This window comes from Rhea pennata, chromosome 5, assembly GCF_028389875.1.
Source record: "Rhea pennata isolate bPtePen1 chromosome 5, bPtePen1.pri, whole genome shotgun sequence".
Lineage (NCBI taxonomy): Eukaryota > Metazoa > Chordata > Aves > Rheiformes > Rheidae > Rhea > Rhea pennata.
The window spans coordinates 5,192,713-5,209,853 of NC_084667.1; the positions used below are offsets into that span (position 1 = coordinate 5,192,713).

The 17,141-nt window shown below is 37.8% G+C and overlaps 1 protein-coding gene across 1 annotated transcript in view; it reads right to left on the reverse strand.

The window, feature by feature from the left end:
- NUBPL (NUBP iron-sulfur cluster assembly factor, mitochondrial) overlaps positions 1-17,141 on the reverse strand; it is an 87,584-nt gene that overhangs the window by 45,465 nt on the left and 24,978 nt on the right. The window contains exons 5-6 of the mRNA XM_062576194.1: positions 10,522-10,561; positions 10,342-10,432 (exon numbers count right to left, since the gene is read on the reverse strand). Of these exons, the coding sequence (XP_062432178.1) occupies positions 10,342-10,432; positions 10,522-10,561 (131 nt within the window). The remainder of the gene's footprint in view (positions 1-10,341; positions 10,433-10,521; positions 10,562-17,141) is intronic.

Genomic DNA, 17,141 nt, shown 5'->3' on the forward strand with positions numbered 1-17,141 from the left:
CCATTTGGTGCCTATAACTGATGCACTGGTTTTAAATTAGTTTTTAATCTAAAAAAATTAAAGAGGTCTGAAAATTCCACTTTTTAAGTACAATCAGTATTTTTGAGCAGAAGATGGCACTTCTTCAAAGGCCTGTCTAAGGCTGCCATGAACTCCAAGGAAAAAGGATAGTAGGAAGAATACAATCATCTACGTTATTCAAGGTACGTACACGCTCCTGAAGAAATTCCTCTGATATTACCACAAATAGTGTAGTATAAAAACTGGACTAGAATCAGTTAGATGTAGATCACTGAGCTGAGGCCAAAGACAATAAATCTCTATATATCTCACCTGATGAAAAACAAGTGTTATTATCAAATCTCAGGGCAAGTGGTCTTCAGGTGAAACATTCATTTTCAGTAATAGTTTCCTCAAATACAGACAGACCTAACCTCCAAACTTCCCACGCTTATAATTCACAAACATATGCTCTACAGTCACTGATTTCAAATTAGCCTACCCTTGCTAACCAAACGAGCATTGTAGGGTCTGCTCAAGTTACCCTGCAACTCAATCATCACTACATCCAAAAAGAAACATGAAGTCACAACCAGGCTGTACAAAATAATTTTTCAGTTCCAGAGGAAGAGTCAAGCGGATGAGACAACATGAAAGAAGAGTGCAAGTGAGAGCGTGCGCGAGCAGCGCAAGATTACTGACTAGCTGGGATTCTTGACCATGGCCTGGTCTGTAGACTGCGGTGGCTGATACAAGTTTTCTGTTAAGTCAGCTGGCTTTGGGTCAGAAAGGAGCAAAACCAACAACATATAGGTTGTCCTTACAAAAAGTGAAACACAAAATGAGCAAGACACAGAGTAAAAAAAAAAAAAAAAAAAAAAAAAAAAAAAAAAAATATATATATATATATATATAAATATAAATATTTAAATTAAATTTTAGAGATCAGACACATTTTACAATTGCACATATAACATTCCTACAATTTAAACAAGTGCTGAATGTCTTATTGCTAGTGTAGTAAAAGCATTTATTGTGAATTACAGAACAGATAATCGGTTAAAGTATCACATACAGACTGCCAAAATAATTGCTGTGTTTGCAGAACCATGTATTTGCACTCATCAGTGCCCTTAGTTATGAATCTGCAATAACAAATTAAAAATGTTACTTGTATTCTAAACTTCACTAATATTGTTTGCCGAAGGTGCTAACAGTATAAATTTGAGGGACGTTCAGGGTTTACTGCCAAGCAAGGAGCAGCATTCACATTTTCATTTGCTTCCTATTCCAATTTTTACTTCAGGACTTTAATATAACAAAGCTGCTCACATCTAACAAAAGTAAGTACTTAAAATGGGCACCTATTCTAATTGCATAATAGATGTGCATTCCAAAGGCATCATTCCGCTAGCATAACATATTCTTCCTTTAAAAGACACCGTTGCTGGAGTAAAACACTGTCCAAGGAAAATCATCTACTGCTGCTCGATAAATAGTATAGAGAAGTGGGAGATTTGTCTTTGACAGGAAAAAAATGCATTAATCTCTGGTATCTTCAGTGCAATTACTTTACATTTATGTCAATCATTTGGTATGTGAGAAATAATCACTTTCTCCAAAGAATATCAGTACAAAAAGCGTTGCTATTCTTGGGATCTGCAGCTGTTTTCTGAGGGCAAAAGAGATCCAGGAGGATGGTATGGGCAAAGACTCAGCTTGTTCATTTCCAATGGTCAGAGGACAGGTTTGTTCATTAAAAAAAACAAAATAATCTGTGCAATCAGTTTAGTTTATAGAAAAAAAAGATATATAGGTAGTTTTATTCATAGTCTGCTACTCAGTATTCTCTAAGTCTGTCACCAAAAAAAATTGAGTGCATAATTCTAAATAACCTATCAATGGCTTATTTTTCCACTTTTGATTTGACCAAAAATATAAAAAAAAGAAGAGCTGAACGATGCAAAATATCATGTCTAAAAAAACAGCTTTAGTGATCTCCACTTTTATATTCAGAATAAACACTAAAAATGCTCCTAAAGATCTTGGCTATTCAGGAAGGGATTGCAGCTCCAGCTGAAAGAACTGCAGCAGCAGATAGACTAATTCCTCTTTCACATCCACAAACACATCTTCTCATTAGCTTGTGTTTTCAGCATTAGGTGTCAGAATGCTATTTAACTCTTCACAACAAAGTCCAAGCTGTCAAATCAGCTTGCCAATATTCAAAAATAAATTGGCAATCACCAGTAAAAATTTTTTATTGATATCCTCAAGCAAAGTGGTGCTCACTAGTAAAATTAGCACTATCCTCAAAATTTTAGCCTTAATATGAACTGCTCGACTATAAAAACAAACTTGCAAAAGGCATATTAAATTCTGATATCGATTCATTTCTGGTAGTTATGCTAATGGTCTCAGTAGTTCAAAAATCTCTATCTTTACTATTACTTCCCCAACAGCCAATCCAACCAGCCAGCACTCGCAGGCCAAGAGAGGTAAAAAGTCTATCTGTTCTCTATCCGTAATTATTTCAACTGACTTTCTCAGCACAATTTTGCCTATCTGTTCAAGACACATAGGCTACATTTCTAACTTTGGGACAGCATGTTGGACCTAAAAGAAAATGCACACGAAGAATTCATCCATTGAAGCCACAGATCAGATGGAAAGTAATAGTCTGTTATCCAGAGCTAATCTGCTTGGACACCCAAGATGTAAGTACATACATTTTCACCACAAAATATACAAGGATAAACAACATTCTCTTGCCACAAATGCCAAAAGTTCCATTAAGCATCGAGTTTCAACCAGAAGTCCATATGAGCTTCACTAGTTAGACACTGCTTGTGGGAAAAGAGCACGTCTTACAGGTCAGGCATTCACCTGGGCTACCGTACAGCAAAAACGCAGGAGTCACAGAAGCAAGTATGACTATAAACTCAGTGGCTAAAGTATCCACCTAGAAGGCTGAAATTCAGGACTGGCTCTGGATTTCCTGCATAGCATTCGCCATGCTTCTCCTTTACGCCTCCAGTTCTGGCCTGAAGAATTATTCAGGACTGCAGAGCAACCGGGGGAGTAGAAGGTTTCCAGATTACTGTATGTCTTTTCAGGATATTCTCCTGGGAACGGGGAGATACAGCTTTAAATGCTAACCTGGGAAAGTAAGTGAACTCACAGCTCCCATGTTCTGGCTGAATGGTCTCCTTCCCAGGCTATTATTCTGAACAAAGAGTAAGCTCATAAAGTTAAACTAAGAGAATAGCCTTGGCACCTAACACAAGAAATTCAGTTTTGGCTCTACACCTCAGCTCCACAGAGCTGTCTAATCAAGGCTGCAGTTAGCTGCTGAAATCCAGGATAAGAGAAAATGAGACACAACCCATGGGCTTTTCCAACAGCCTTCGTGCTTAACATCCTCAGTACTGTTATTTTCCAGTCTATGAACCTACCGATTTTGACTTATGCCATTAACTTGCACTTATACTAATACACTAATCTCTGAACTTCAGCAGTCTAAGAAGATACTGTACCTGTTAAAGCCAGAGCAAAGAACCTGAAGGTACCTCCATGTGGTGAAGGCAGTTAAGAGAAGATAGTTAAGAATAGAATAATAATTAATAATAAAAATAATAGTTAATAATAAGCAAAAATTATATAAATAAAGTATAGAAAATATAAAAATAAATACAAAATATATAAAAATAATAATATTTAATAATAATAATAATAACAGTTAATAGAAGAGAGTTAAGAACTAACCAACCAATCAAGATAACACCACTGGGAATGACAAGTGATTTATTTCTACTATTTCAGATATGTAGTGGCTCTAACCTACGCTTCAATTTGATTTTCAAATTCCACTCTGGAAGGCAAGGCACCAGCCTTTTAGGCACTGCAGTGTTCACCTCGGCAATACCTACCTCCCTTTTCACGTCTGACCTATAGCAGCCAGAAAGAATGAACGGACTCCCTTAGTAGTGGGAAAGAAGAGAAAGAGTAGAACAGTGACATTATGTACCTGCAACATATTTATTCTGAATTTTGTCATGTACATAATGGAAGTTTCATTTAGGGAAGAAAAATAGCGCCTTCTCCTTTCCCTTTCTCTGTCACCAGAATTCCTGTTTACCAAACACTTAAGAACACCTCCACCTTTTTTCTCAAAGAATGAAGCTGAGCAGCATTTAGGCACAAAGTTCTGAATTTTGCTAAAGAGAAACAAACAATCTAAATCTTCAAACCTCAGAATATTTTCCCCTTAAGGCTCAAGGGAGGAAAAAATAAACAAACAAGCAAGCAGTTCTAGCCCTAAGGCAGCCATTTTGAAAAGCCATGAGCTCGCTGCCATTTCTTCCTGCCTACTGAATAAACTTGGAAAAACAGTTGCATGTTTTGCATTTGTTTTATTTTATGCAGAAGAGGCCAGCCTCACGCATACCTGTGTAATCTGTGCTAGCGATGAGACTACTGGAAGGAGAGCAAAGGAAACACTCACAGTCTGTTCCCACAGCAGTCGCTGCACTATCACAACCATGACAGCTGAGGAAACGGGCCAAGAAATGTTTGCTGTAAATATATTCTCACTCAGTTGTTGGCCGTTTTTTAATCCTCAAAGACACTTAAAATACGTTTACTGCAAATCCTTCCAGTTCAGTAGTGTGTTGTTGGCTAACGGTTTTGTTTTTCTTCTGGCTCTCCCAGCCCTGCTTAGGATTGTCAGCTCCTTTCAGGGGCTATAATCCCTTTCCGTATCAGCTGCTAACGCAAGCCAGGAAAGCAACAGGGATCTGTACAGATCCTACTACTGTCATTAAAATAAGAAAGGCGATAAAACAGCTTTTGTGGCTTCAACTGAGAAAAAAAAATAAAGAATCAAGCTTACATGCATTCAGCCATACCTGCCTCAAAACATACAGCATCAGTTGAGTCAAAGGGGTACGTGGCACTTGGGGGAGAGGAGGAATATCCCAGCTCGGTAAGGAACCCGGGGCTGGCAGGAAGAACGACGACCATTTCTGCCATCCCCCACGTTTCAGGCTGCAATACATCTCTGAATCCCTGTTCAGCTTCTGCTCTCCAGGAAGCATGATCACAATTAGGCCTGGTTAAGGTAGTTTGCTCTGGACAGGACCTTTCAAGGTGATCATGAGCATTTGAGCAAATTAGTGATGATAATACAAAGAATTCTCATCACAGGCTTTTCTAAACATCACCACCACAAACAACAGTGCAGTAAAAATCAGTGTCAACGTTTCCACTGGCTTTGCATGAAATGAGTTTGTTGATCCTTTAGTCTCAGCAAAATAGATAACAGAAATCAGTGTAGACACTTTTTGAAATAAATTCTTTTAAAGGATGAGTGGGTCATCTGTCTATCTTGCCCCTGAAGCAGGTTCCTGAAGTTCAATAATAAAATGAGGCACTCCAATTAACCTTCCCTGCTCTTACATAAAGACATATGAAAGATTCAAGGAAAAAAAAGAAAAAAAGAAAAAATCACACCTGTGTACAGAGCTGTTGTCTGCCAGTCCTAAATGCAGGCCAACTAAGTGCAGCTTATGAAAGTACATCTTCAAACTGGAAAGCCTGGCCAGTATTATCACCGGGTGTTGTACCCCTTTTTAAGAGGTCTCACTGGCACATCTTGACTTTTCTAAATCAAGCGTAATACCTGGTATCAATGCTCCTATGTGCAAGAAATATCTAATCTTTTCATTTTTATACCTTGAATCACGAAAACAGAAATAGAAAGGCATCTTAACTCCCTAAAGATCCAAGTGCTCTGAAGAACAGTGATGGCTCAGTACTGTTTGATGGGTTTTTTTAACATGTAAAATAACACACTTTTGCCTGGACTGACAATTTCTATATCCTGTTCAGGTCAAGATACCACAAAATAGAAAAACAAAACAAATCTTTTAGGAACTGCTGAAATTCTAGAAATTGTTCACTGAAATGACACTTAGTAAGACTAATATATTTTACAATTATGCACTGTCAAGTACAAACACATCTTTGTCGTTTAAACACAGCTTTGTTTACCTCTGTGAAATGTAAGCTGTAAATATCCTGCCTCAATATCTCAATTACTTGCAGACTGGGTAAAATAAATACATGAACACTGTGAAACACAAGTCAATTTTGAAATTAGCAAAACTTCAAGTGATGTATGTTGCAAAATGCAAATTATCATAGAAACAGGAAAACATTTAGCATATACATTTTGGGTACATCCACTCTGCTGGTAGAAAAAAAGACAGTAATATTCAGACACTTAAATGTGTACTAAAAGCAAAAATATGGCAATGGTTTGAAAAAATTCTGATTGTTGTGCATTTTTCTGGCTACCTTTGTTACAATTCCCCATTACAGCATCACACGCTTTGCCTGTCCCATAAAAGTAACACCATAACGCAAGTTAAGCGTCCACGCTTGTGGACTCTTGTACTGGGGAGCCCAGAACTGGACACAGCACTCGAGATGAGGCCTCCCCAGGGGTAGAGTAGAGGGGCAGGATCACCTCCCTCCACCTGCTGGCAACACTCTTCCCAATGCACCCCAGGACACCATTGGCCTTCCTGGCCACAAGGGCACATTGCTGGCTCACAGGCAACTTGCCGTCCACCAAAACTCACAGGTCTCTCTCTGCAGAGCTGTTTTCCAGTAGGTCAGCCCCCAGCCTGTACTGGTGCATGGGGTTAGGTTACTAGCATGCTTTCTACCAAGCTATGCCTTTATTACAAGTTAGGACATTACTTTACGGAATCAGTATACTGTAAGTTTTATTTGATTTATACACTAATTTGATATACATATGTCAATGTATATGTAATAAACAGTTAACTTCCTGTTGTATTTTGAGGCTCATTTCCTTCTCAGTCTAACTCTGTTCCAGGAAAAATATACCATGTTGTTTCAGAGAACTATCCTTGCTCCAGAGATATGGATCACCAAAGAAGCACCAAGCACTAACGTGGGCGTTCACTATTACTGCCCAGTACCTACCAGTCTGATGCTGCAACACACCAGAACAGGTGTAGCTTCTCAAATGACATGTGCAGCAAAAAGAGAGCTTGGGTTTAAAAGGTGGTGTTTATGTGAAAAGTGATGCATGACCTGGCCATAAACAAATAGAAATGCAAAGAGACAAAAAAAAAAAACAAAAAAAAAAACAAAAAACAAACAAACAAAAAAAAAAAACAAAAAAAAAAAACAAGGGAGTCTCTACTATGCTGAAAAGTCATTCACCCACCCAAGAGGCAAGATCAGAAAAGGACAGATATACACATATCACAAAAGGAAAAAAAGGTTTGTAAAGCTCTTTGATCGCTTGAGTAGGAAATCCTATATGCAATAAGTATGTAAAGAAACACATATATGTATATACGCAACAAATTTATTTTCCAAAATAAGAATCCCAGAGCCTTATTAAGTTGCAAGAGTAAGAGAAACTTTAAATAATCATTAAAGTCTAGATCCACAGACTTAATAGAGTTAACAAGCTAATGAATTAATACATCTCCATTAATGAGTTTGGAAACTAGGCCCATCAATGCTTTATTGGAGTATCTAAAGCATGATAAACTGCAGAACAGCTTCATTTGTATGAAAAACAATTAAAAAAAAAATCAAAAAATGAAAAAATAAGTTGGTGAACTAAGATCCAAAGTTACTCATATACCAAATACATAGTCTCAATGCTATAAAAAACTAGCAATAGACACCACACAACACTATGAATGTTTTTAATGTGAAAGCTTGAGAACATATATCTGACGTAATAAATTACATAAAATGTTTTTTTTATCTGGCTGTTTTATCAGCCTGTCTGAATGCAAAAAAAATTCCTTGCACTCTGGTTACAATGTGCTATAAACCTAGATTAGGGGGCTAATTTAGATACTTTATATGTACCTACAGAAAGAAAAGGAGCTACTTCCTAAGAGCATGATTTAAAACAACTGCTAGGAAGTTAAACACAGAAATATTTTACTTTTGCAAGCAATGTTATCCTGTTGAACAAAATGCAATGGCTAAGACCAATCAGCAACAGATTAAGAGAAAACACGAATCAATTTCGGAGCCCCAGAAGACCACAAAACCATTTCTAATATATAGTGGAATGGTACAATCTTTAAAAACATTATTACACGCTGCGGTCCTCTCTCATTTAGGTGTCCCAGGCTATAACTCTATTAGCTCTGGAGTTAATCCACTCTTGAGACTGACTAGTGATTACGCCCAAAGGGAGATTAAAGGCTTTAAAACCAAAATAGTATGCGTCAATCTGAATAATTTATTAGTCATTTTCTAAAAACCACTTGTACATTAGAACCTGTTGTTGGTGCTTCCTGTGATCTAAAAGTTTCCTTCTTCCTAGGAGAAAATGCAAACAACTCTTTCCATCCTAGATTTAAGATCAGCCTGGTCAATATATAGAAGCAAAATGCTTTCAGAAAGAAGAAACTTAGCTGTTAAATCCTCCTCTTTCAGAAGTTAAATTCCACTGTCAGGGAAATCACTAATGCCCCCAGCATTAAGGGACTGTCTCATTCCTACAGCATGATCTGCCAGCATGTAACTGCTGGTTGCTATGGAGCAACCAACTCATTACAGGGCATTATCAGCACCCCAGACAAGAGACCTGGCACATGCTGCCCATCTGGGGATACCACCGGTTGAAGTAATAGCACTGGAGTGCCTGCCAAAAGGCTTTAGCCTCCCAGGATCTGGTATGCAAATATAGCAGGTGCTAACTTTAGCTCTGCTTGTGAAGTTTTAAGTTCTGTCATCTTTGCAGTACTGACCAAAACCACACAGCACATGAGGCTGGAATAGCCTTTCCACAGTTACTGGCATGAATGCTCCTTATTTTTAAATGCCAAGTCTAGACAAAGATGCTCTTCCTTAAAATCTGTTGGACATGTGGCTCTTCTGAGTAGGGCAGCATTTGCCACTATGTAAAGTCTGTGCTAGAAACAGAGGAGAACTGAGCAGAACTAGGATGGAAAGAGGTGGTGGGGGGGAACATCTTCCTAGCCTTCCTTTCAATCATTAAGGGAGCATATAATTAAGGCATTTACAGAAGACATAGAGGAACCTACTGATCTCCAAGCTGTATACATTAAATCCCTGAAATAAATGCAACTATGAACAGTTTGGGCCACTTCAAAGTCTAAACATGAGTTTTTTTCAGCTGTCTCATTAGCACTTCACAGATCTACCTACAGTAAGAGGAAAATAAGTTCTGTGTTCTGTTAAGGGGAAAAAAAAAAAAAAGCCACCCTGCTTCCATATGCCTGAAAACGTATTAACTAACAATCTATCTGCACTACGCAGAGATAGTTACGCAGAGATAGTATCTAATAATTTTTATGTAGCTGTCATATGTCAAATGCCATCAAAGCAGTCTTAGTCCTGGTGAATAAACAAGCACGTAAGGCAATATGGCTTTAGATATGCACAGCTACATTCAAACACTTAAGCAATTTCAAAATACATTTTTTCTTTTACAATTGCATAAAAAAGCCATAAAAAGAATTGAGAAAAAATGTGGATGGGGGGGTGTTTTACTCATCAAATGCATAGAACAACTAGAGGGGCCTACTGAAGTGTAAAAACTATCAACCTTCCCTCTCACCTGAAGTTAAGATTAAATTCTCTTATCCTCAGAATGGTTGAAAGGCAAGGGAAGTTAAGTGGAAGTCATATTTGTAAGTCATAATAAATGCTTACAATGCACAGGGAATGAAGTGGAAAGAATAACCCAGGACATTTTAATTTGCCTTACAATCACCAGTTCCAATGGCCAAGGAAATCATGCTCCAAGGCCAGGAAAATGCAGGTCAAAGGAACTGCTAATGAACATGGACCACCGAAAGCACTGAAAACACCAAACCACTGATTGATCTGGTAAATCCATTTGAGACAGCCACTGGGGATCTTTTTTTAATGCATATCCCTCATAGTTTGCCTAAATTACGGAACTTTCATAAGCAAGCAAGACTGCAAATAGCACTTTTGTCCATGATTCCTATCAAACTTCCATAAGCAGATTTGTGCCATTTAGTTCTCCAATGAAAACCTTTCTAGTAACTAACAACACCAAGAAAATAAATCCTTAGTGCACACACACGTTCAGAAGCCTATCAAAAATAAAAGTCCATACAGAAGACCAAACCACAAAAATGCTCCCCACCATCATATGAAACAGTATTACAAACATTCACATATCAGCCAAATGCATTTTTTAATAACCCTTCAGTCTGAAATACAATTGTGAATGTAAGTGATTTGTCTATTAGGCAAAAAACATGTTAAGTAACTCCTTACCTGTCTCAGCAATTTCTCAACAGCAGACATTACCATGAGCCCCCTCCATACAACTGGAGCAGTCTCTTCTATCAAAAAACCCATAGACATACTGGAACAATAAAGCAAAAATTTAGCTTTCCAACATGATACCAAGTATATCTCTAAAGAAGTTAGATTTATGTTAAAAGATAAACTCACCAAGAGATGCCATAGTTCTTAAGAGGCCTCATTAAATTTTCTACAACAGAAGCAAAAAAGGTTTTTGTTTTTACAAAAGAATAAGCTTAGACTAAGTTTAAGAGTAGTCTTCCCCCTCTGCCAAAATATATGTCTGAGGTTCTAGTCCCACTTTTTCTTAAGTTGCAACATCTTCTGGTGTCATTCAACTCTTGCCAGTGTAACAGCGTATTTGCCCGTAACTCGATGTCACTTTGTGCTGCCAAAACCCAGACTTCAGCTGTTTATATAAAACCTTCTCCCTGCGAGGCGTAAACCCCCTATTGGCAGCCTTTTGCTGCTGTAATATTTTTGTAAACACTGAGTCATTTACATCAAAACAAAGTCGCAAATTCTCACAATGCTATGTCATTTTTTAAAAAACCTATGCTATTCAGCAATTTCATGAATCAGAGGTTCATTTTCGTTCAAGCACTAGTGTTTTGGGGAATGCTTCTCTTTCTATTAAGTCTGTTCTGGAACCCCATGGGAGAGAGACCAAATAAAGCCACTACCAAGCAACATGCTATCAGCAGCTCTGAGTTAGAAGTCTCTGATTTCTTCAGACTGTAAGAAGTCTGCAGGACTTCCAAAATGTTCATAGGAACAAAAGCAAGCCTTTTTGGACATTACCTTTGCAATGTCCTTGTTATGCTCCATACTTTCCAGTGCAATACCTTCCAGTGTAAGGAAAAAAGCGGGGGGAATACTGTAATTTTTCTGCTGGAAGAAGGGGCGGCAAACAGGAAGTAAACAAAAACACATGAGTGCTTTCACTGGAAAACAGCCCGAACCCCCCTCTCTTGGTAGCCTCTGCGATCTAAGTCTACACCTTATCTCAGAATGGCTCACACACAACAGAACGAAAGGAGTTTTATTTGAATGTAACTGTAAGACTATGCACCAGCAAAATCCAGAACAGATACTTTAAGCAATAAACAAACAAATCACAACATATATTTCAACAAAACCCTTTGGTACATATGAAGTACATACATATATATGCATATATATACACATACACACAGAGTAATGTGAATATAACAGTACATTAAAAGCCAAACTCCAAATTCATACAAAAATAGTACCTGAGTACTCAAATTAAAACAGCTCAAAAATACAGATGAAAGCTTTCAAGTAATCAAGAAATAACCATTCAAGCCATGTAATTTTGTAGAAATACGTCTGAAAATAAATTGGATGTAGATTTTCTGCTCACAGTGTTTTGGTTTACAACTCAAAAGGACAATAGAAAACTAAACAGATCATTTGCATGTTTTACTATGTTTAGGAAAGAGTATGAAGCTGTTACTGGAAAAGAGATGGGCTTGGACTGATTCACTGAACTCGTCAAAGACAACTCTTCTCCACTTGCGCAGCTCTTTTCAGGTTTTAGTCATTGCTTGGTTTTGGTGGTATTATTTCATGAAAAAAAAGATCAATCTGTTATTATCTGATCACATTTCTAGGAAGCTGTCTTACTTGCTCCCCCTGCAGTAAGATTCTTTTGGGATGAAGAGGCTGATGACATTTGAACTTCAGCAGCCCAGAGCCATCTCTAGCAGCTGCTTTGGCATCCTTCTAAGCAACATATGCATCAGCACAACTTACAATATTGGCAGTCTTAAGAAAAATGACTGCATATAAACTTGAAAGAGTTTAAAAATACATATACCTGCAACAGCATATATCATTGCAACACTAAAGATTGCGTCACCTTTACCATGAAATAGAAACAATTATAAGGAAAAACAACAGACAGCAAAAAGTGGAGGCTAATGCTGATTGCTCAGCATCTGAGAATCAGGAACTGGAGGAAAAGAACAGAAAAGATGCAGAAAGTCTGAGAAAGTTCACCAAAATATAATGCAATTTCTCAGTTCAAGTCATCTAAACTGTGACAGTCAAGTATCCAGAGACTGTCATATGAATATCCACTACCTGCACGGACAGTTTCCTCTGTGTAGAGCCCAGGCAGATGTACTAATCTCACAGAAGAGATATACCTTCATAGACCTCCCCCTCATTCACCTCAGTGAGGGGAGAGTTACTGTAAGTACCTGAATACTGACCTACAGAGCAGCCAAAGCGGCACAGACTCTGTTGTTAAAATGTGCGCATTGTTTACTTCTCAGCAGCACGGATTCACTTTATGGAAACAGTATTTTATTTTCTTTGTTTCACAACACGGAGTACAAACTGCCAGAGCAGCAAGATTTAATCGAATTTACGGAAGTGCACAAGAACAATTCACAACCTGTTGTTTATTCTGGTTGCGATGTTTTGCATATTTTCAAAGTACTACGAAATACTGCAAAGCACCCCACGGTTTGCCTACTGCTAAAGGGCATTTTTAAGACTATCTCAAACCTAAAGTGCTCAAGTGGAGCCTGGTAATCACCCTTGCACCATCAAAAGCAACAGGCATTTGCCCTGGGTCTTGTGAAGGTTTTCTAAAACATTATATGTAAAGAGGATTTAGCTTTATGAGATCTCAGTAACATCCCTATTTTCTGTTAACATTTCCTTTGCTGTTGTTGAGATGCCTCCCACACAGATTCAGAACCCACTCCCAAAACACACAATAAAATCAGATCTCTTAAAAATCAAAACGGACACAGTAACACAAGCGCTGACAGATCAGTTCCAGATAAAATAATCCTGCTTTCATCTTTTTGGTAAGCTTGATGGCCTAATTATAAGATGCTGCGTTTTCCCCAAAATCACAAATCCCTATACAATGCCTCTTCCAGTAGGATACAAGCAGGGCACTGGAAAAGGCAGCCAAATGCAAGTTCATTACAGCAGCATAGCTGACTGCTGATTTAAAATGTTCCAGTACTAGTATGAAGACTCAGTTGTTACTCATGTGGTGAAGAATGACAAAGTCATTAGGAGAGATATTCTACATTTCATAACACACGTGGGGATTGTGGGGTTCCTCCCTCTGCCCAAAGTTAACACTTACAGTTTATCCCGAGTTCCTTGCCCAAGTTATTCCTTGTAGTGGTGGTCACAGGTTAGTGCAGCACCAAAAGTATTTACTGAGCTACAAACTACATAGGAGGGGACATTTCAACTCTTGGCTTATTCTTCAAGAGGTGATTGAGGCATTTCAGCAAGCAAAGGCTTAGTCTGAGTATTCTCTGATCAGGTAGGTTGAGACCATCATTCCAGAAGATTATGATGTCTTGTTACCTCTGTTAGAGGTCATCATGCTGTTGAAGAATAGCAAGTATAGCTTACAATGATTAGTTAAATGTGAATGTAATGATCATACAACACCCCAGCAAATTCATTTTGAAGAGAAAATAGATTTCTGCAGAAAGTTGCACTACGTACAGCTTGTAACATCTGAGCCTCTGAAAAGCATTTTAACGTCACATTTCAGCATCAGAACAATGGCCATGGGTTTAAAAAAGTACTTCTGAACAGCTCATAATTGTAATTATTCCTGTCTTCCATATGATTTTTTTTTTTTTAATAACACAGTAGCTTCTCCACATACATTTATCAAAATTTTAACAGGCTGGTACTTCTTCACAGTTTACACAAAAGCTAGAGGTTCTGCTGCTGTTTGTACAGATCATTAGCTGAGGTTTTCATGACAAATTCTAATTTTCCACCTCCTGATATCTCAGCGATGTCTCATTGCTGAAACACCGAAGACGTACAGCACGACAAAACACACAGCCACCACGCCAGTCAGGAAATGACACAGTGCAGAATATTCTGTGGATTCCTGCATATTAAACAAGATTATCCAAACTCAATTAATGTGCTATACGTATAGAGAAGCTGAAATAGATTTCTAGCCTGGTCACTTGTAAAATCTCATAAATTTTTTTCTCAACTGCTTTTAAGTTGTGTACAGTGTCATGCTGCAGTGACTGCAGAAGATTCTCTCAGAATCTCAATTAGGATTCCAATGTATACAGCATCTTCTGTTAAACAAAGTGAACAGTAAGTCTCATATGGTTGTTACTTTGAAATACTACAAGGAACTTATTTGTCCTCTATTTTAGTCAGAAAAGCCACCATTCCAGAGCAGGACAATTCAGGTTCCAAAGATACAAAGGTTTTAGACTATACAGGGCTGAATCCAAAGATTTCCAGTATCAAAATGAAAAAGAAGAAAAAAATAAAAAAGAGATAGATGACTTCAGCATGTATGTAGAAAATAAACATATTTAAATCGTGGAAAAAAAGGAAAAGTAACACAGAGAGTGAGCTTCACTTGCCTAAACAGCTGCCTCATGCTACTCTGGACGCAATAGGGAGCAAGATCTGTACAGGGCTAGCAGACCTGAGAGAGGACGTATGGAAGAGCCATACCTTCCAAAGAGACAGCTAGAGGCTGCCATCATACCTGAGGGTGTGTAAAGCAGTTACCAGTTTCCTATGCAAAAGCAACTAAATTCCACACAACAATGCAGAAGAAAAGAAATAGTAAATGGGTAGAACAGAGGAAAGAAAAAGAAAAAAGCAGACAGCAAAAGTGACTGCAGCAGGGCTCCAGGGCATGCCAGCATGAGACACAGACACGAACTCAGGTCAGAGGGCGAGGGATGCTGGCACTAAAACGTTAATCAGAGAGCTAAATTTTAAAAATTCAGTCACCATTCTAACTGCTTATGCCAGAAGGCCAGAATGTTGTATGGCAAGTGACAGACTAGGTGAGACTTTAAGTTTGACTTCACACTGTGCTATCTATTTACTCACAGGATTGCCCCAAAGGTACGGCAATTTGTGTTGTAAGCTCAAAGAGCTCTGCCCAAGGAAGCTCCCATTACACCCTGTACTAACAGTGTTAATCTAACCGTGATGCCATCACAAATACCTACACCAAAACAAACTACTAATAAGAATCAAATGTTACTCAATTCTTAAAATACAATTCTCTTTAAGAAATGATTGCATTTAAAAAAATAGGAAAAAAACCCAGCTTTTTCCAACAGGTTTGCTTCTCACACCCAGTCAGCCATACCACACCTTCACTAGAGTAAGTTCTCACCATTTTTCCCTCTTGATAGCCTGCAGAGGCAACATAGCTCTGTAAGAAAGATTCTTTGTTACCAGGATTGTTTTGCAGAGTCTTGCTGGAAGATGATACCTCAAAAGCAAGCCTGGCACAAGTAAACAGCACAGTCTATCAGATGCATCTCTATCCCATTTTTAAGTATTGCTAACTGCTAGATTTGGAATTGAAGTATAGGACTCGTTTTAAATATCTTGCTATTACCTACCACGAATTTCTTCCTTCCAATCTTTAAAATAACCCACATTTTTAAAAGCCTTCAGATCCCCATGGAGCCCAAGAAAGGCCATCTATAGTGCATCAAAAGCTTTATTCAGGTAATTTGGGTGGATACTTTAAATTCATTATCGTTCAGAGGAATAAAACAGACAACACTGCATTCAGTTCAAAGCTTCTGTCCTGATATGCAAAACTTTTAGGTAGGTTCATGGTATCTAAAGGACTGACCTGCTTCTGTGAAAGGACCACCACCCGGTCAGTCACACAATAACAGGACAGTAAATCGCAAATCACACGCACTCAAGAAGCAGATGTTCCCTACACTTTACCCCTCACTTTGAGATCTAACTTCCCTCCAAAAATCTGGTTACCTAGGGACTTTCATCATTTTTAAAGCAAAAATACAGAAATCAATATATTTGAATTATTTCAGCCTTTTCAGGTTAAGTAAGAGCAAAAATGAACTTGTCAGTGAAAGGAAATGGAAGAAAAGGGGCAAAACCTTTCCGAAAGGTTATGTGTAATTTCAGCTACTCTTAAAGTATGACGACAACTAAAACTAAGGTAAACTTGTTCCTTCTACACTTAAAAAAGTTTCTGTGTATATTTAGGATTCTCTTTTGCATTTCTCACAGCTCTCCATAAACCCCTCAGTGATTCTGTACTAATTTCACCAGCTGTAAAATAAAATTCTGTGTACTTTACAAGATTTTGAGTATTACTTAGGGGAAAAGACACCAGTTTTTAAGCATCTTACTATCTCTTTTAGACTCCAGTAAGGAAAGGATTAAAATACAATTTTTCCTATTTTTGGTATATTCAGCTTCATCCTTTTTCCTGAATAGTTATTACTACTACTACTAGCAGTACTGTGAAGAAGGGGAAGGAAAGAGGGAGAACATCAAGGGGAAAGAAATGGGAAGGAACACACCCAGAGAAAAAAAACAGGACAATGAAACTATAATGTAACAAAAATATTGAGAAAATTCAGGATTAGTCACAGTGCTTTAATTTTACTTTTAGAAGAGAGATTGAAAAAATTTACTCCAGAATAAGCAAACAAGTAAACGTGTTCAGTGTACAAACTGAAAAAATAATTTTATGTTCACCTGCTGCACAATGAAATGCTTATCATGTCACTCAAAAAAAAAAAAACATTTTGCAGTTTAATTTCACTTTCTATAAAAGCTGAACGAGCGAAATTCAGTGTAATGGACTTCTGCTAGCTACAACCTACATTGAATCATTTATAATTCTGCACTACAAGATTAATAAGCATGTAATTTTTATTTCTATAAAAATATTCAAATCTTTACATAAGGTAATAGACTTCTGCTTTCAAGTA